The following is a 19570-nucleotide window of genomic DNA, read 5'->3' as shown; positions in this document are numbered from 1 at the left end:
AGCGCCGTGGAAGAAGAGCACCCGTGCCCAGCCCGTCAGCACTGGGCTCCATTTCTCTCCTTCCACTGGGATGGGCCAGGTTGGGGCGCGCTAACAACCCATCAGGGGCGTGAGCCAGCAAGGCTCATCTCTTCTCAGGAGACTTGTCCTTGGCAGGGGATCCGTGGCTCTGTTCCTCATCTTCCCCGTGCACGACCCTCAGCGACAGAGCTGCACATACAGCTTCCTCGCCACGGCGGCAGGGCTCAGGAGGGCTTCCCAGCAGCAGCCAGTGCTGAAGTAAGCGTGGGGACTCGGGGGGCCCAGGTGACCCTGGCTACGACACCCCACTGTCCTGCCGGGATCTCTGTCCCTCACACCAGCCTTCCCTCGCCTGACTCCCACGCGTGGTCATCTCAGCACCTGCCACTTCCATGGGGTCATTCCCGTTATTGGGGCTATATCTATGTGTGGCCCCAGGTCCGGTCCTTGCTAGGTGCAACCCGGGTGGGGGAGAGGCCGCCGCTCCCTGGGGGGTGCAGTTTCCGGGAACACGTGCTTGTGGATGCTGGGCTCAGTGCCTGGGTCGGATGACCAGGCACGGACCACACCGATGTGGACAGGCGCTGGCCTCGGGGAGCCTCAGGGGAGCACACAGAAAACTGCACCCCAAAAATGAAGGAGAGCAAAGCAGCCATCCTCCACTGCACTCCCTGGCCACAGCAGAGAGCTGGCCTGGAAGAGGGGCAACCGGGACAGGATCGGTGCCCCAACCGGGACTAGAACCCGGGGTGCCAGCGCCGCAAGGCGGAGGATTACCCTAGTGAGCCGCGGCGCCGGCCTATTTTTTCTTTATTTTTTAAAGATTTGTTTGTTTGTCATGACTGGAGCCTAGGGAGATTACTGAGACCATAAACAAGAGTGTCAAATTGTTAAGTCAACAACAGGAATCACTGTGCACTTATTCCTCATGTAGGATCTTGGTCCTTAATGTGCTGTACATTGTGATTTAATGCTACAACTAGTACTCAAACAGTATTTTTCACTTTGTGTTTCCATGTGGCTGCAAATTGTTGAAATCTTCACTTAAAATATACTAAACTGATCTTCTGTATATAAGAGAAATGAAAATGAATCTCGATGTGAATGGAAGGGGAGAAGGGGCGAGAAAGGGGAGGGTTGGGGGTGGGAGGGAAGTTATGGGGGGGGGGGAGCCATTGTCATCCATAAGCTGTACTTTGCAAATTTATATTCAATAAATAAAAGTTTTAAAAAAAGATTTGTTTGTTTGAAAGCTAGAGGTAGAGGCAGAGAGAGAGAGGTCTTCCATTTGCTGGTGCACTCCCCAAATGGCCACAATGGCTGGAGCTGGGCTGATCAGATGCCAGGAGCCAGAATTTCTTCTGGGTCTCCTGCGTAGGTGCAGGGGCCCAAGGACTGGGGCCATCCCACACTGTTTTCCCAGGCCATAGCAGAGACTGGATTAGAAGGAGAGCAGCCGGGACTCGAACACACCCCTGATGCCAGCACTGCAGGTGATAGCTTTACCCACCATGCCACAGCACCAGCCCCTCTTTTATTTATTTGGAAGGCAAACACAGAGATAGAGAGACCTTCCATCTGCTGGTTCACCTCCCATATGCCCACCACAGCCAGGCCAGGCCAGGCTGGACCCAACATCCTAAACCCAGGGCAGAAAGTGCAAGAGGAGCCAGGCAGGATTTTTACACCAGGCACCAAGTGATCTGCCAGCGCCTCTTAGGAGAAGAACCTCAGGGAACCTCACCCAGCGAGGTGCAGCTCCAGGAGCCGCAACTAGGAGGGGCCCATGCCCACGGCGCATTTGCACGGTGGAACACCGCTCACAACCTCAGTTACGGGGAAGCGATGACGAGGAAGCATGAAACTCATGGTGCAACATATTTACATTAACTTTAATAAAACTCTAACAGGGAGCTACTAACAGTGACTATAGTTCAATGGGGGAAAGGAGAGAACATAAGAGGGGCAATTAAACTGACACAACGCAGGCCTCAGCTTCACAGCAGGGAGGCCACTGTCCCAGGCACCAGGCTCCCAATGAGCTCAGATGTGCCCCTGAGGTCCCAGCACTCGGTCACGAGGGCATCACGATGGTGTTCATGGCCTTGAGGCTGCTGCGGGCCTCTTGGCAGAGGGCTCCAGCTGGCGGGACAGGGCGTAGCTAACGGAGAGAGCACAGCCATGAGTCCACCAAGAGCCTCAGCTCAGGCCTCCCTCCCAGGGCCTGCCCAGGAGCTGCAGTCCTGGGGGCCAGCAGTGCCCATAGGACAGGGCCTGCTGCCACCAGGGGGCCTGGACGGTGCTCCCCCAGCTGCACAGCAGGGAGAGCCCTCCCCACCCCCAACACCCCTGGGCTTCACCCAATTCCTGCCCATCACTCACCTCTCCTTCTCAGTGAGATACTCCACAGACCGGAACCACACGCCAAACTCCTCATCACGCTTAAAATAATAATTGCTCGCTGCCACCTGCAGCAGTTGGATTTCTTGCAGGACTTTAATTTCCTGGGGACAGAGGGACACACAGGACACGGTCAGCGCCTGGGCTGGGAACGCTGTGGGGACCTGGTAGGGGAGGGGCCGCGGGGTTCTGGGTGTTTCCTCTAAAGAGGCCTCCTCCAATCCAGCCCATGCAGGCCGCACCCTGGCCTTCGACAGGGGTGCCAACAGCCCCTCCCCAGGGGCTTCTCCTTGATTCCAGTCCTCTACCCGCACCCACCCTAGGGATGGGTCTCCCCCTCATGTGCACCCAGCCCTCCTAATAGAGCAAAGCTGCAGGGGTGATGCATGGGGGTCCTGAACAGGACCACCTGTGACCCCCAGTGCCCTCCTACCCTGAGTGAGGCCACAGCTGCTCACCTTATTCAGTTTCTCGAAGCTGAAGTCAGCCTGCTGGAAGGCAGACAGAGTCCATCAGAACTGCCCCCAGCCAGGCCCAGCCCCGACCCTCCCCTTCATGAGGCCGTCAAGGGGATGCGGGTGGGAAAGGACAAGGATCTGGGTGAGCTCTGGAGAGGGGACCTGGCAGCTGAGGCTCAGGCACCTGCTGTTCTCACCCTGCCTGGTGACAGGAGGGAAACAGAGGCTGGGATGGGCGAGGGTGCTTGGCCATGTCAGTGCTTCCTGACCTTGCTGGGCCCAATTTCTCTCCTGCCCATGGAGCCTACCCAAGGGGGAGGCCAAGGAGGCTCAGCCAAGACCTTGTGTAGCTTTGTCCCTCCAGGAGAGGGAGGGGCACCCAGTTGGAGGCCCCGACACTCACAGGGCAGAGGCAGTGAAGCCCCAGCCCCAGGGACGGCTGTGAGGTTCAGGAGAAGGGCTGGCAGCGCAGAAGGCTAAGAATGCAGTACAGGCTCTCCCTGCACCTCCCCCCGCCAGCCTCAGGGACCCGGGCCCACCCCACCTGCCCCAGGATCACTCACATGCACAGAGTCCCCCATCACAGTGTCCAACATCACCAGGTATTTCAGGTAAGTGCCAAGAAAGGGGACGACTCCCTGTGCCGCAGGGGGTGGTGATGAGCACCTGCTCTCAGGTGCCACCCAAGCCCTGCCCCAGAGACCCCTCCACCCCAGCTCCTGGACCCTGGCTCATGTCTCCCCCCAGGAGCCCTCCAGGACCTTGGCAGCCTCCCCCATTCTCCATCCTCCCAGCTACTCCCAGGACAGCAGGCACCCCTAGGACTCCTGCTGGGATGTCCAAGGGCACACAGGCCCTGTTTCGACCAGCGCCACCTCAGCCCCAAGTGCACTGAGAGCCCAGCTGCCCCAGGCCCTGGCTCTGGTCTCTCCGGTGGGGGCCACTGAGGCAGTGTGGGGACTGCAGGGAGGGCTGGAGGTGTTAGCCCTGCTCCTGTGGCTCGGGCCCCGGTGTGACGGAGGAGTCCCCTCGCCCGGGCACACGCACCTTCTGTTGTTTCCGCAGCCTCATCTGGGCTCTCTGTGGATTCTGCTCCCGGGCAGCAAGCTTGAAGGCCCCCTTCTGCCAGGATCAAGGTCAGGGTCATAGGGCCTGTCCTTCCCACCCCTGCCCACACCTGGGCCCTCTGCTGGGGCCCTGCATGTCTGAGCCCCTCCCCCAAGTGCACTCTGTCTGGATGCTGTGGCTCCCACCCTCACTGGGGGCACCTTGAGCAAGGGGCCTCCCTGGGTCTGCTCCTTGGCTAGTGAGGGTGCTGGGTGCCCCCCCCCCACAGCTGTCCTGACTCAGCATCCTACGCCTGCCCTCCTCCTCCTCACTGTCCCCTGGGAGGAAGGCCAGGCCCTGCACCACACATCACCCTTCCTGGTGCCTCACCGACCCCCGTGAGCTCTGCACAACAGGCTCACCAGCCCCATCCTCTACTTGAGAAATCAGAGGCCATGGGCAGTGACCAGCCCAGGGCCACACAGGAGAGCCTGCCCTGCCCCCAGCTGACTGGCACCCCACTGCTTCACCACAACCCCAGCTGCACCCCTGGCCAGGAGTCCATCAGGGCTCTCTGTGTCCTGGTCCCTGGCCAGGCACAGCCATGGAGGGAGAGGGCCAGGTGGTCTCAGGAGGCCTGGCTGATAGGTGCTGGCCACCCAGCCCCACTGGGTGCTCCTCCCACCCCCAGCAGGGTCAAGGACGAACCACAGCTTCTGCTGCACATCTCCCCTGCCACTCAGGGAGTGGCCCCCAGGGATCATCTCTGAGTGACAGGCAGGGCCTGCACAGGCTCTGGGTGGCGACACTTTGCTTCCTCCCTTAGGTGGAAGGCATTGAGATGTGGTCAGGACAGAGCCACCAGGCGTGTGTGAGGAGGCCTCAGGAGCTTCTCCTCGTCTACCTGCAGATGATGTCATTGCCCTGGGCAGGGTGAGAATCCCAGGACCTCAGGCGATGGGCAGTGGGTCAGGGCAGGACGGGCATCACAGCCACAGGTGCATCTGTTTCTCATGTGCCCACTGCACCTGATGCTCAGAAACCATGGACCACTGGCCCTGGGACACCCGTGTTCAGTTCCCCCCTCCCCAGTGCAGGCGGGTGGCCTTCCCCATGCAGGTCCTGGGCAGGCAGATCCCAGGCAGGGCCTGGCTTTGTGAGGAACCGAGGTCACCCTGTGGAAGGAGGGAAGTCCTTCCTGCCACTCTGCCACACAGCCCGGGTGGGGTCAGGCGCACAGAGCCTGTCCTGCCGGCCAACACCACCCCTGCCCCAGGCCCTCACTCCACCCCTCACCCTACCCCCAAACACTTACCCCACTTCCCAGCCCCCTACCTTGGTGAGCCGATCCCTGCTCAAGCCATTGTCCTTCTCACACAGGCGCTCAAATTTTTTGCAGCTTTTCCTGTGGAGATGGGAAACCAGGAGGAGCCACTCGGTGTGATGGGAGGGTGGTGAGTGCAGCTCCCTTTGCTCGAGAGCAAGGAGGATGCACACGGCCCAGGTGAGTTTCCACTGAGTTCCCGAAGCCCTGGGGCCCAGGGGACGGGGGAAGCTCAAGTGGTTCTCCTGGGCCCCTCCCCTCCACGGAGCAGCACCGTTCTGCCTCACGTTCACCTGCACAGGGTGCTCCGGTGCTGCCCAGGAGCACTATTCAAGAACTGGTGCCTGACAGCAAAGCAAATAGCATCCTGAGGCAAACATGAGGCAGAAGGTCTAGGGGTCTCGAAGGTGACGTTCCCCATGCCTCCCCTTAGAGTCCACGTCTGGCACCTCCCAGATCATGGGGTTAGTGCTGAGTCCTAGGGTCCCAGGTACACCCTGGTGCTCCTGTGGGAGAAGGCACCCACCTGGAGACTTCTCCCCACGTCTCTTGCAGGCGACAAATTGGGGAGGTCTGTAGAGCAGTGAGGATGGCATGGGCCGAGGAAACGTTCCTGAGGGTCTGGCACTCCTGGAGAGCAGAGCGGATGAGGGAGAAGTCACCTGGATCCCCTGGGCTGACGTCCCCCTCCTGCATCAGATGCCCACGGAGCCACAGGAAGGCACGAGGGAACCATGGCCACCCCACAGGGAGAGGATTGGGTTCAACCCACACGGAGGTTCAGGTGGCAGGTGAGCATGCACCCCTGGGGGAAGCGAGTCAGGTCAGGCCCCTCCCTGCCAGGAAGGGCCCAGGGTCTGTGCAGGGTCTTCAGCCACAGGTTGTATTCCCAAGGGCTGATAGAGCAAAGTGGCCATTCCCAGAGTGCAGGGAGCAATGGTCCTGGTTGCCCGCAGCTGACCTTGGCCACCTTGATCCAGTGCTCCACCACACGGGCCCTGTCCGTGGCCTTCCTGCTGGGGTCCCCCAAGCATGTGGTTACTACACAATTTGTCACGCAGTTGAACTGCTGGACGGTGGCATGGACAGTGGAGGCCAGGTGTTCCTTGCCTCTCTTGCTGCTCTTGGTCCAGACGGAGCCCAAGCAGTGGAAGGGCACGACCTTCTGGAACAGCTCCTGGGGAGGAGAGTGACCCATGGGCACAGCCACCCCCACTCAGAGTGCACCGGTGCCCACACTCCCAGGATGCTGTGCATGGGGCTCACAGCAGTGGGAGCAGCAGCCCACTGAGGGTGCCCCGAGCCCCATGGCCCAGAGCCCATTCTTGGAGAGAAGACACAGAGGTGTTTTCTCCCGGGCGTCCTGGCCAACTCCCCATCACTCGGCCCATCGCCATCAGCCCTATGCTCCTTGTCCCATCCCAGCGCACCTCCCTGTGGCAGCTACACCAAGGGGCTCTGTTTGTGTGTCTGCTCTGGGACCCCGTCCAACTCTGAAGCCTAATCAGTGCTGAGACAGGTAAGGCATTCTGGGCAGACTGGCAGGGACAGGGGCCTGGCTGCACCACAGTGAGTGCCCTCCACCACCTCCGGGCCACACCGTGCCCAGCTTTCTGTCTGCCACTCTGTGCACCTGGCATGAGTGTGTCCCATCTCTGCTGTCCACAGGGGACAGGTGGGTTAGGACATGAGAAACGAGCCCAGGTCACACTGGGGCTGACATGGAGCCTGGGCTGACTCTGGCCAGGGCTTGTGTGGGACGCCAGCTGCCACAGGGACGCCGTGGTCCTGGCCCTGCCCAGCAGAGCCGGCTGCTCACCGCATCCAGAAGCGTGAGCTGTTCTGCCATCATCCTGGGGGAGAAGGCGGTGATGTCAACCATCTCCGCCCCAGGCAGCTCCTCTGCAGGCCCAGCCCATCCAGAGGAGGCCTGTGGAGCTGGCCCTGGTGCTGACTGTGCGCATGGGGGCAGGCCCCGTGGGGAAGCTGGCCCTGGCTCTGGAGCAGGTCCTGGCTGAGCCAGCGGTGCTGCAGCTGGCTCGAGAGCCAGTGCGCGGAAGGGTGGTGGCCCTGCACGCAGAGCGGGAGCTGGAAGAAGAGAAAGGGTCGCCAACGTGAATCACCTTCCAGTGGCCTCTGCAAACCCCGAGGGGTCGCACCGCCTGGAAGGGGAGTCCAGCCCCAAACACCACCCCTGAGAGACCTGCAGACTGCGCTGCCCCTCACCGTCTGCTGTGGCCTCAGGGCGCTGGGCGTGTCCGGGCAGGGCATACAGAAAATACACCTGGGTCCCCAGGTCTCCTCCAGGCAGGCTGACAGGCTTGCAGCCCACCTTCATCTTCAGCAGTGGAAGGCTGGTGTGGCCATGGAGCTCTGCCTCGTACAGGTCTCTGCAGCGTCCCAGGAAGGAAGCCATGTTGCTGGGGACGCAAGCGAGGGCAGCGGGGTCAGAGGCTGGCCTTGGCCACCACACTGCACTGCCAGGGGCCCCTCTGTGGCTCTGGGGCCCTGGGCATGCCTCAGCCTGTCCAGAGCATGACCCACCCCCCAAGCCCTCCTGGGCTGTCCTGGCCGTGGCAGACCTGGTCAACAGGGCTGGTGCACACCCGTGGTGACAGCCTCCCAGGGACCTTCTTTCCTGAGGGGAGGGCCCCTGGTGCTCAGCACAGAGGCTCCAGGCAGACTTAGGAGCAGGTATCTAGGACCTCTGTAGGTCTTGGCATCCTGGGGAGGGGGCCGGGAGCATGGGTGGAGCTGGGAAGCACCTGTCCTGGCTATGGACCCCTGGCTGCTCTGCGCCCTAGCATCCTCTCTCCTTTGCAGGTCTGGGACCCCCTTCCCAGCTCTGTTCTCCTTTCCTTCGCGGGGAGTCCCCGGGCCTCAGTGCTCTAAGAGGAGTCACAGGAAGTGGGAGATCCACACCCTGTCTGTCCCTCCCCAGCCACAGCCCACATTTTGCTCCCACAGTTGGCAGGGACAGAAGGCCTCCGACTGGACCCACAGTCCGTGACGTCCTAGTGGGGCCTGGGCTCTGACATCCTGGCAAGACCATGGGAGGACGATCCTCTCCCCTCTGACCCTGTGGACAGGACCCGGGCAGGCGTTCAGCTGGGAGAGTCTGGTCCTCCCAGGTCATGAGGCCCCGGGAATGCTGTCTGCTTTGCTCGCTGAGCTGTGACACGTGTCTGCAAAGTGACTGCCCAGAGTGTTTAAAATTCACGTGCTGTGGGGATGAACCCCACACGGATCCTTGCCAGAGAGCTGAGGGGCCTGGGCCCAACACCCAGTGCCCGGGCCCTGCTCTGTCTGTATCAGGGACTGGGGCTGGGAGGCCTCCTTTACAGATGGGAAGGCAGGGCTGCTCTCTGTGGGGTTTTCCAAACCTCGAGTGCCGTGGGCTATTGAGTCCCGAGGGTGCAGAGACCAGAAGAAGAGGGATGAGCGCAGTGCCAGCAGCCCTGGCCACGGAGCAGGCACCAGGCCCCTGCCATGTCTGCAGTCACATGGTCCCTGTACAACTCCTGAGGCTCACACCCACACCACCCCCCTTCTCAGAGGAGCACGCAGGCACAGAGAGCCACGGCTAGGGGGCAGCAGAGGCCCCTGTGCCTGGAGGGCACAGACGCTCACCTGTGGAATATCTGGTCCAGGAAATACGGAACAGTGCTGAAGTCGCCATATGAGCACAGCAAAATGGACAGGTAAGCAATGGTTCTTCCTGGGGAGGCCGGGACCAGGGACTCCTCCAGCTTCGCCTTGGTGCCTGGCTGCAGGCTCCGCAGGGGGCAGACCTCTGCCAGGTGCAGTGTGGACACACCTCCAAACTAGGGAGGACCAGCAGGGACAGGAGTCAGAGGAGGCTCCAGGGACCCCCAACCACGGGAGTCTGGGCTGGGAGAAGACCCCCTCACAGAGGGCATCCAGCTGCAGCAGGTGATCGCTCACATCCCTGGGGGGTTGGGCCTGAAAGGTCCAGAGTGACTGTTGGCCACATACAGAGCAGCTTGGGAGAGTGGGGAGAGCAGAGTATCCCCCCAGGGAGGCCAGCAGCTGGGAGCAGCAGTGCAGAGATGGCAGCTGGCGGTGTCCCGGCCACAGCCCTTCTGCACGGTGATTTGACCATGGCTGCTCCAGGAGGACACCTCAGCCCCTCTCCCAGAATGTGCTGTCTGGGCCTCTGTCTCAGCAGGGCATTAGCTCCTGTGAGAGTGACGGTGATGCTCTGACACCTGGGTCCCTGAGTGTGGTTGCATGTGCCATGCACTCCTGAGGAGTTGATGGACGTTATGCCAGGCCATGGTGTGGGCCCCAGGACTGCCGTGCTGATAAGGAGAGGGGACAAGGACACAGAGAAGCACAGGAGAACACGAGAACATGGGAACGGAGATGGACATGCACAAGCAGGAGACAGGGACATCCAGCCCCCAGCACTGTGTGCAAACTCCTGTGTGAGGGCCGCCCTCGTGTGGGGCCCTGGGCTGTGACTGTCCAGCAGACCAGGCTCCAGGGGCGCTCTCTGAGGCCGTGACCTGCAGCAGGGCAGCTGGGGACAAGCACTGGAATCCCCTCTGAGCCACAGGACAAATGTCCTTTCTCATGGAACAGGATGAAGATGGGTGGGGGCTCCAGGGCTGAGACCCAGGGACATGCTGCTGACACATGCATGGAGTAGTCTCTCTCTCTCTCTCTCTCTCTCTCTCTCTCTCTCTCTCTCTCTCTCGTGTAAGCCTCACCCTGTGTGTGGGGTTTGGGTTCTCCATCGGGGGTTGTGGGGAGGTCATGAAGCACAGTGGAGCTGACCCCTGCCCGGGATTCATGGGCTGGGGGGGAACCCATTGCTGTCACACACGTGGACGCTCTTGACTTCGTATCCAGGGTACCAGTAGTAACCTGTCCCCTGAACATCCCACCAGTACCCAACATGGGGTTGCCATAACCCAGCTGTCTGTGGACAGCAAAGGAGTGAGATCTCTTAGGAACCAGACTGGGGTCAGTCACTCGGGTGGGAAACACCAGGACGGGGCCCAGAGGTGCCTATATCCAGGCTCTGGTCCTCGGCCCAGCCTGGTCATCTTGAGTCCCCACCTGTGTATCTCCCTAGGCCCCTCCCTCAGCCCAGCCCAGCGCTGTCCACGGCTGTTGGCCTGACGCACCTGTCCATTGCCTGAGAAGATGAGTTCCTCATGGGAATCATTGCTGATCTCCAGCGTGGAGCCCTGCAAACAGAGTGCCCGGAGCCAGGCCAGAAGGCGTCAATGTCCCACAGGAGACACCCCTGTGAGTATTTCCACTCCCCAGGTCACATACGGAGGGACATGTGGGTATACCCCCAGCCAGGAGGACTCCAGGTGACACAGGAGAACTCACGTGGAAACCCTGAGTAGACAAAATGGCCCCCAACACCCAATTTCCCATCCGCTCCATCCCTGGAATGTGTACGGACAACACCACAACCCTCATCCAATGCCTGAATCCTGGTGCTGTGCAGGAAGGGCCCCTCCTCTTGTCCCCTTCATGGGGTTGGGAGGACAGCCCACGCGGGGTCACCAGAGACTCTGGGCCTGGCCGGGATTTCCCAGGGCTGCTAAACCCTGTTACCTGTGGCTGCCTCCTGCCCCGTGGCCACAGGCGTCCATAGTGAGAGCTCAGCCAGCGTGTTACACGCTGGAAGAGACCTTCATTCTGGGCTTTGGCTCGGCCAGAGCCTCGCCTTGAAGGGCAGCAGCAAGGGAACATAGTTCTCCCTGCAACGCTTCCTATCAAGTGAGCTGGCAATGGCTACCACTAGAATCTGGGTGCCTGGTTACCAGAGTTCCATGGTCTGTTGTGGCCCATCACCAAGGAAGTGAGGTCACTTCCTCCAGGTCCAGTATATGGACCCTTCCAGCAGGAAGAGCTCCCAAGGCCCTCTGGGCTGCTGACTGTTCCTATCCTGCCCCGATGCCATCCCCTTGACTGTGCACAATTAGGCAAACACAGCCCCATCCCTCAGTGCCTGGGAGACCTGGATGGGGTCAGGATCCCAGGCTGAAGGGCACTCAGCTGGAGTCTAAACCTCCTTTTCCTATCATTTCCCAAAGACAGTAGCCTGCTTCTTAGGAAGGCCCCTAAAATCCAAGCTAAGGTCAGTGAGGAAAGCCAAGGGCAGTGTCTTAGGCGCACCCTAAGTTCTTAGGCCATCTTCTGCTGCTTTCCCAGGCGCATTAGCACGGAGCAGAATCAGAAGTGGCACAGCTGAGCCACAAAGCGGCACCCCTATGGGATGCTGGCACAGCAGGCGGTGGCTTCACCTGCTAGAGCACAGCACCAGCTCCTGTGTGAGCTTTTATTTAGAATGCTGAGAGTGAATGGTGGAACTGGTGGCAAGGTCATGGCATCACCTGGAGTCTGAGTGACTCGTGGAAGCCCAGCCTGGGCCAGGGTCTTCTCCACTCCACAAGGGTGGCCCTCCACCCTGAGTCGGGTCTGGTCCTGGTTGTTCCCATGCTCAGACGCTGCCCCCCAGTCAAAATCTCTGAGCTGGAACCAGTGTTTGCTCTCTGTCCTGCTGTGAGGACAGAGCTGTCTTCCCACGTCTCAGACACCCCCAAGCCTTCAAACACGAGTGTCAGCTTCAGCGGGCTCCTGAGCACCACACGGGTCCTCTCCCAGGACCTTCAGCCCCACGCTGCAAAGTCTGGCCTGCTTGCCACGGAGCCCCACTGCTCTCCAGACCCTGACCCCGCCAACGGCAGTGTGTCAGAGCCATCGGAAACCTGTAGCCATCAGGGGTCTTTCCACAATTCTTTCCACCAATCTTTTTTTTTTTTTAAGATTTATGTATTTATTTGAAGGCAGAGTTACAGAGAGGCAGAGGTAGAGACAGAGAGGTCTTCCATCTGCTGGTTCACTCCAAATGGCCGCAACAGCTGGAGCTGCTCCAATCTGACCAGGAGCCAAGAGCTTCTTCTGGGTCTTCCATATGGGCGCAGGGGCCCAAGGACTTGGGCCATCTTCTATTGCCTTCCCAGGCCATAGAGCAGTAGCGGAAGTAGATAGCCGGGACTTGAACCAATGTCCAAATGGGATCCTGGCACTGCAGTAGTCTTACGTTTCCTGGTCTGTCTCCTACTGAACTGGTCACATTCTGTTTTTACTGAAACTTCTATTTTTTATTTGCTTTATACGTTTTATTGAAAACAGTTGCAGGTAAAGTAATTCATATTTTCCAGATCCTATTTCCCTTTCTCCTCAGAGATATTCAGTTACATTTTCATATTTATTGCCTTAAAATATATATTTAAGTATCTCAGTGCATTATTTTATTTTTTAAAGATTAATTTCATTAATTTATGTGAAAAGCAGAGTAACAGAGAGAGACAGAAATTGTTCATCTGCTGGTTCACCCTATACAATGCGTGCAACACAGCGCTGGGCCAGGCCTGTGTTAGGCTCAGCCTGCTCAGAGTCCGCGTGGAGGGGAAGTCTGCCTGGAATCGGTATTTCTGTTTGGGCTCTGTGTGAAAGATCCAGACGCAAGGTGTGCAGACATATGATCCCATTCTGTCAGCTCTCTCCTCCCGCTTCACTTTCCCGGGCTGTACAGAAGCTGCTTGGCTTTATGCACTCCCATTTGTCTACTTTTGCCTTTATTGCTGGGACTTGGGGAGTCTGATCCAAAAAGCCACTGCCTGTGCCGATGTCTTGGAGTCCTTGCCCTGTGTTTTCCTCCAGTGGTTTTACGGTTTCTCGTCTTATGTTTAAATCCCTGATCCATTTTGAGCTGTTTTTTGTCGAGGGTATAAGGCAGGGGTTGTGGTGTGATCGGTACTCTTGTCTGACCAAACCCAGTAGAACACGGGGCACCATCATGTGCCCAAACTCAGTCAGCAGGTAGGACAACCCGTTGAACTTATCCTGTGGCTTGTGGTAGTTTGCTTCCTGAGCTATGGCCGTTTGCTGACTTTGTCGATGTCTGCACTGTCTGTGCCCTCACAGCCCAACCTCGAGCACGCTAACAAGAGGGGTCCGGAGCCCGGAAGGTCGTCAGGACCTGGGAGACTGCAGTGCAGCCTACAGGCTAACGCACACAGCATCGCACTCTTCCCTCCCACAGCTCAGCCTTCTTGTTTACAAAGCAAGTAACAGAAACATGTGCAGAGCTGACCCCAAAAAGGCTTAGTCAGCTGAAATCATTTAATGGCGCAATAGGCTTTATTGTATGAAGTGATGCAGAGTTCTTTGCTGTGATGTTTGCATTTCTACTCAAAGAACACTGTCAGGGTCTGGTTTCAGTCCCCACAGAGTTAATGTGTATTTATAAGATACAAAGTAAAAGTTTGATGTCCTTAAGTTAAAGTGGGAGTGAGCTAGACACATTTGAATGTTTCTTTGCTCCAGCTTTTAGTGTTTGAACATTAGTTGGCTGTGTCTAAACTTGACAGTTGCATTCTCTGAGTTGTAAGCCCACAGCCTTATGACGGACAGGTGGCGTCTGGAGCGGAGAGGATTACAGAACAGGGCAGTTAAAGGTTCTGACGGCCACTGTCAAGGGTCACCGCAGGGGCTGGTGCTGGGCAGTGCTGCACACTGGCCTCTGATCTGCTTAGGCCCTGTCCCAGGTCACTGCTGCCCTCGTGAGCGCTCAGCAAGTGTGCTATGATAGTGAGTGGACCACGCAGGCTGCGCACGCACTCGTTGCTGGCACTCCCTGAACTGATGTGAGTGTGGTGTGCAGCAAATTTGTGCTCATGGTCGCTGACCGGCAAGGTCAGCCAGTCCCGCCGCATTTGTAGTTCACTGGACTGACGGCTCAAATCCAAGCAGTGGTTTTTCTTCTGAACTGATCTTTTGTCCAAAATGCACACAGTACTGTGAATACAGACGGCCAGCTGAACAGCCAGTGTAAGACCGAGGGGGGCATGGCTTTACATTAGTGGTCTCTGGCTGCAGTAACAGACTGGACTTCAGGGAGTTTTGACCCGTGCTGAGCAGAGCCCCTCTGTTCGGGAGGCTGAGCATCTGGAAACTTCTGCCTGGCAGCACTGTCTCCCGGCTGGGGTGGGGCGTCCACTGTTCTATGAGCCGACTTGCCAGGGAAAGGCCTGGCTCTCGCCAGAAGTTCATTGCATGCAGGTGCCTGTGCAAGTGCGGGCGGCTGCGCTCCTGGAGCTGCTCAACCTGCAGAGAGCAGAGGTGCAGCGGCGCGTGCAGCAGGGCCAGGGGCCGCGGAGACCACTGGGCAGAGCTCCAGGTCTGTGTCTGAGACACAGGACAGGCGTGTCATCAGTCACTGTAGATGTCAGATTCTCTGTTAAATCCCAGAGCTTTCCTCGGTCAGTAATTCAGAACACTGATGGTTGGCAGTTCTGTGCGTCTAGCAATTTCTGTCACCCTGTGTATAACATAAGGACAATTACCCAACAAGAGGAAAGCAAACAGTAGGATATTTCATTAGGATGTAACCAAGTAATTGATTTATAATTTATAAAGCCAAATTGAAAGAACTGATTAGAATTTCCTTCATTTGTGCTCCAATGCACAAAAGTTCTTAGCTAGGGCCCACGGCTAACATAAACAGTGTGTAGCAGTTTAAGCCTGTATTTCTAGAAATGGGTGTTCGTATTTATAGGATTCTCCCACTTAGAAAGAAGAAAGAAAGAAAGAAGAAAATCGGAAGAACTCAGCTCAGCAGAGGCCGGTTAGTGCTGGCGTGGGTCGTGTGTCCAGTATTCTGTATTTACCAAGTCAGGTGATTGTTCAAGAGACACGGGAAAGTGCTCTCCCTGAGATGCGGGCAAAGGCTATGTGAGAACCCGGAGCTGGGGGGAAGGTTCTCGAACGCTGGCCCCCAGACTGACACGAGTCTGTCACGCGTGGTGGTGGCACTTGTGGTCTCCCTTGTGCCTGCAGCGGCATGGTGGGTGGGAACGCCTCTTCGGCCACGGACTTCCTCCTGGCCGGGCTCTTCCCTGGGTCCCGGCACTCCCTGCTCCTCAATGCCGCCGTGGTCCTCGTCTACGTCCTGGCCTTCCTGGGAAACGCTCTTCTGATCGTCCTGATCCTGGGGGACGCCCGGCTGCACACGCCCATGTACGTCCTGCTCAGCCAGCTCTCCCTCATCGACCTGACACTGACCTCCACCATCGTCCCCAAGATGGCCACCAACTTCTTCACAGGGGAGAGGGGCATCTCCTGGGTTGGCTGCGGGACACAGAGCTTCTTCTTCCTGTTGCTGGGGATGTCTGAGTGCCTCATCCTGACCCTCATGGCGTATGACCGCTACGTGGCTGTGTGCAACCCACTGCGCTACCCCGCCATCATGAGCCCCAGGTTCTGCCTGCACATGGTGGCTGGGTGTTGGGTTGGAGGCTCGGCCAGCTCCTTAGTTCACACAGTTTACCCTCTGCACTTCCCCATCTGTGGGTCCCGGGAGATCCAGCCCTTCTTCTGCGAGGTCCCTGTCCTCATCAAGCTGTCCTGCGAGGACACGTCCGTGTATCAGTCCGTGGTGGTGGTGACCAGCGTGGTGCTGCTGGTCGTCCCCTTCGGTCTCATCACAGCCTCCTACACGCTCATCTTCCTCGCTGTGCTCCGCATGAGCTCCGTCAAGGGCAGGCGGAAGGTCCTGGCCACCTGCTCCTCCCACCTCACGGTGGTGAGTCTCTTCTTCCGCCCGCCCAAACATCTTCATTTACATGAGCTTCACCTCTTCCCACAGCCCAGAGCAGGACCAGGCGCTGTCTGTGTTCAGCAACGTGCTCACCCCGATGCTGAACCCCCTCATCTACAGCCTGAGGAACAAGCAGGTGCTGGCTGCACTCCGGAAGCTGGCGGGGAGGTGTGGGGCTTCCTAGGGAGCGGAGACAGCGACAGGCTGTGGGGGTGAGCAGAGCAGAGGCCGGGCTGGGGGAGCGGGCTGTGCTCGCGGCTTCAGGAGACCATGATGAGAGTTCTTTCTGAATGAAGTTTTGGCTGTGAGTCCCAGACCTCTGCAGGAGGCTGCTTTGCTTTTGTTGTAAATATCCCTGGAGCCTTATCAAGTCAGGAACCTATTACAATTCTTTCATGTTTTCATTAAATCGGCTCTGAAATCTCTAAAGTTCCTGCAAATACATTAGGAACCCATGCTGGGGTCACAAAATGGGTTCACCTTTGCCAAGTGTGTCTGGTATTTAGCAGAGCAAATCATTTTAATTCCAAAGTCCAATCTGCACCCTGATGGCATCTCCTGTAGTGCAAGATGCTCATGAAAGGGGCTTATTGAGCCCCAGGTGTGGGGTGCACCTACCGGGGTTCACGTTCGAGGCGTGAGCGCGCACTCTCAGGGCAGCGTCATGTGAGTATGCCTTTGCCTCACACGATGAGCTGCCATGATCTCCACAGCTAAACATGCACATTCCAGGCTCCAGCTTCCCTGCCTTGCAGGGGAAGGGTCGGACTCTGGGTCAGTGCACTGCACACCCCGGGGCCACTGTGTCCCTGGACAGCCACGTGGGCTTCTCTCCCTGTTCACTCTCTTCCCGTGAGGCCCTCCCTGACACCTCAGAGGGTCTCTTCCCAGACTTGCACCCCTCCCCGAGCAATCTGTCCACACGCAGCCGCACAGTTCTGTGCGTGAACCTTTCTTGTGGCAGCTGCCTGCTAGCTCGTGGGAAGTGTGGCAGTTGGAGCAATCTAGGAGCACCTCAGAGTAGAGATGTGCGGCCTGGACACGCTCGCCATCGCCCTGCCGGCTGCTCACTCCGTGAATCTGAGTCTGCTTCCATCAGTGGGTTCTGGCCCTGAGTGTTGTGTAGGGATGGAGAACAAAGTGTGCAACTGGGACTCTAGACTGGACAACAGCTTTAGTCTCCACCTCTGATGTTGGCCTTGGGGGTTGCTTGGCTAAGAGCAAGCTGCTTGTGCGTCTGTTTGCTCCTGAGATTGCAGTTGGCCGTCTGCCCACTCCCCACATGCTGGTCCCTCCAAGCTCCTAGTTCACATGCATTTAGTCATTGCTGCCACCAGCCTCTGTGGCTTCGGGACACAAGCTTCGTGTCCAGCTCTCTCACCTCAGTGCTGACTGTGAGCTTCTTAGTGATCCTGGGGTCTCCATCATGGATGCAGTGACTGGATGGCCTTGGGATGATGTGTCCTTAGGGAGTGACGTGTCCTTGGGGAATGAGGTGTCCCTGGGGAGTGACGTGTCCTCTGGGGAGTGACGTGTCCTCTGGGGAGTGACCTTGCGGCCCCCGTTTCACTGTCTGCCTCCTCAGTGTCCCTCCTCTGTGCCCTGTCAGCCTCCTGGGACACTCATTCTTCTCAGCCTCGAGTGCCTGGTTCACCCCTCTTTCCATGCATCCTCATGCAATGATCTTCTGGTGAGAGCCAGGCCTTTCCCTGGCAAGTCCGCTCACCGAATAGCGGCCGCCACACCCCAGCCGGGAGAGACAGTGCTGCGAGGCACCCAGCAGTGACTTTGACATTGGCTCCTTGAGTGGTTCTTTTGTCCTTGCTTCTGAGGAAGTGTTCAGTGTTACAAGAACTCTTCCAAAAGTTCATGGAAAGTGCAACAAAAACATCCATTTCTATTAATACAAACAGCTTTGAGATCTATGCATGGTTTTTTCACAATTCATAACTTTTTGAAGACCTCTTATATGCATGGATTTCCAGTCTTTTTTCAAAAAAAACATTTATTTATTTGTTTGAAAGGCAAAGAGAGTGAAAGAGACAGGGAGGGAAGGAGGCAGGGAGGGGGAGAGGGAGAGAGAGAGTGAGAGAGAGAGAAAGAGACAGGGGTGAAGAGAGAGAGAGAGAGAGAGAGAGGGAGAGAGAGAGAGAGAGAATCTCTTCCATTTGCTGGTTCATTCCCCAGAGGGCAGCAGTGTGCAGGGCTGGGCCAGGCCAAATCAGGAGCCAGGAGCTTCTTCCGGGTCTCCCACATGGCTGCAGGGGCCCAATCACTTGGGCCATCCTTTGCTGCTTTCACAGGTGGATTAGCAGGGAGCTGGACCAAAAGTGGAGCTTCCAGGGCTCCAGCCATGCAGGATGCTGGCTTTGCAGGGTGGCTTTGCCCGCTATGCCACTGCACTGGCCCTGCCAAGTAGCGTCTTAGGAATTCTGATTTTAACACTGGGCCAGCTGCCCACTACTCTGCCTTGTGCCCCGTGAGAGATGCAGCTTTCTCTGTAAGCCCCTCAGAGCCTCTCCAGCCTCCACGTTTGCCAATTAGCCATTCAGCAACAGCCCTCGGTCCCTCACCATCCCTTTGCGGTGTGTGGGTACAGGTGGGCAGCAGCAGCCAACCCTCTGCTCGCGGTTGCCCCAGGTTATTTGGGCGTCTGGATCATTGCATTGTGCACGGTATCTGTCTTCTGGGACATTTTCCCAAAGCCTCCTACCTTGCGCCGGGCACCATCCATTCCCCAGCCAGCCAGCGTGGCTGCTTCTTCATCTACCAGTGGTGAGCAGCCAGCGCCAGCCCCCCATCTTCCCACCTTCTCAGCACTGGCTGTTTAAACACAGTCCCGTTTGAAGCAGACACCAACATGCGAGTACCCGTGCAGCAGTGTGTCCAGGGAAAGATCTGGATGAGTCCTGGCAGTCGGCAGCCCACGTTGCAGACCCAGTGATGACAAGGGAGCGGCAGGCCGAGGTGCGACGGGGTTCAGCTCCAGCAAGGCCTGACCAGGCATACTCCAGAGCCGGCTCACTTCTCAGATTCCAGCCCATGGAGTAGGCGTGTCTCAGAATCCCTGCCCCAAGCGTGGTAGAGCCGCCCCCGAAGCACTGTCTCGGGTGAGCGCGCTGGTGGGTTCACGAGCAGGCCGGGTGCCCGTGATGCCCCAGGGCCCCGGCCCCACTGGTGCATCTTCATGGCAGCCATGGTTTCCTGGTTTGGGTCCTGTGTGGAGTCGCCCTAGAGCATGGCACGTGGGGGACTTAGAAGGCAGAGCAGCAGCAACAGCCTACACTCTCGCGAGCCGGCCATGCAGGTGCAAAGACAAAGCGAGGTCTGGCTTGTCCTTGCTTCTCTCTGGATACCCCAAATCCAGCCCTCTTGACTGCTGACCTACCACTAGCAGTGGCCCTGGGCTTCCAGATGCTGAATGGACCCGTGGGATGGACCAAACAGGCCTGGGGACCACTTTTCTAACCTCTCAAGCACCGTGTGCTGCAGGCCTGCCGTTGTCCACATGTGTGGTCCACAGGGGTCTGAACCTCCTGACCTTCTTCTGCTGATGGTCACAGGGGCCCTCTCTTGACTGTCTGGCGACTGGGAACTGCGATCGTGGGGTTCCGATACGCCCAAATCGAGGACCTGGGGGGATTTCTCTGTCGTGAGGGCCAGCTTCCA

General features: G+C 58.1%; 2 protein-coding genes across 2 annotated transcripts; one reads left to right on the top strand and one right to left on the bottom strand.

Annotated features, from left to right (window-relative positions):
- Positions 1–2118: 2118 nt before the first annotated feature.
- On the bottom strand, positions 2119–14018 carry LOC133766322 (ral-GDS-related protein-like). The gene is made up of 14 exons (XM_062200010.1): positions 13920–14018; positions 10404–10466; positions 9274–9327; positions 8881–9074; positions 7477–7670; positions 7070–7338; positions 6212–6427; positions 5777–5880; positions 5262–5331; positions 3927–4001; positions 3443–3517; positions 2880–2912; positions 2404–2525; positions 2119–2182 (listed from the first exon to the last, which is right to left on the bottom strand). The coding sequence occupies exons 1-14, from the start codon at positions 14016–14018 to the stop codon at positions 2119–2121; spliced, it is 1632 nt and encodes a 543-aa protein (XP_062055994.1).
- Positions 14019–15145: 1127 nt separating this feature from the next.
- Positions 15146–16085, top strand: LOC133766321 (olfactory receptor 2L3-like). Its single transcript, XM_062200009.1, is given in 2 exon segments — positions 15146–15913; positions 15915–16085. Coding segments are annotated over 2 exon segments (939 nt in total).
- The last annotated feature ends 3485 nt before the right edge of the window (positions 16086–19570 follow it).

Source organism: Lepus europaeus, chromosome 9, assembly GCF_033115175.1.
Source record: "Lepus europaeus isolate LE1 chromosome 9, mLepTim1.pri, whole genome shotgun sequence".
Classification (NCBI taxonomy): Eukaryota; Metazoa; Chordata; class Mammalia; order Lagomorpha; family Leporidae; genus Lepus; species Lepus europaeus.
This window is presented reverse-complemented; position numbering and strand designations above follow the sequence as displayed.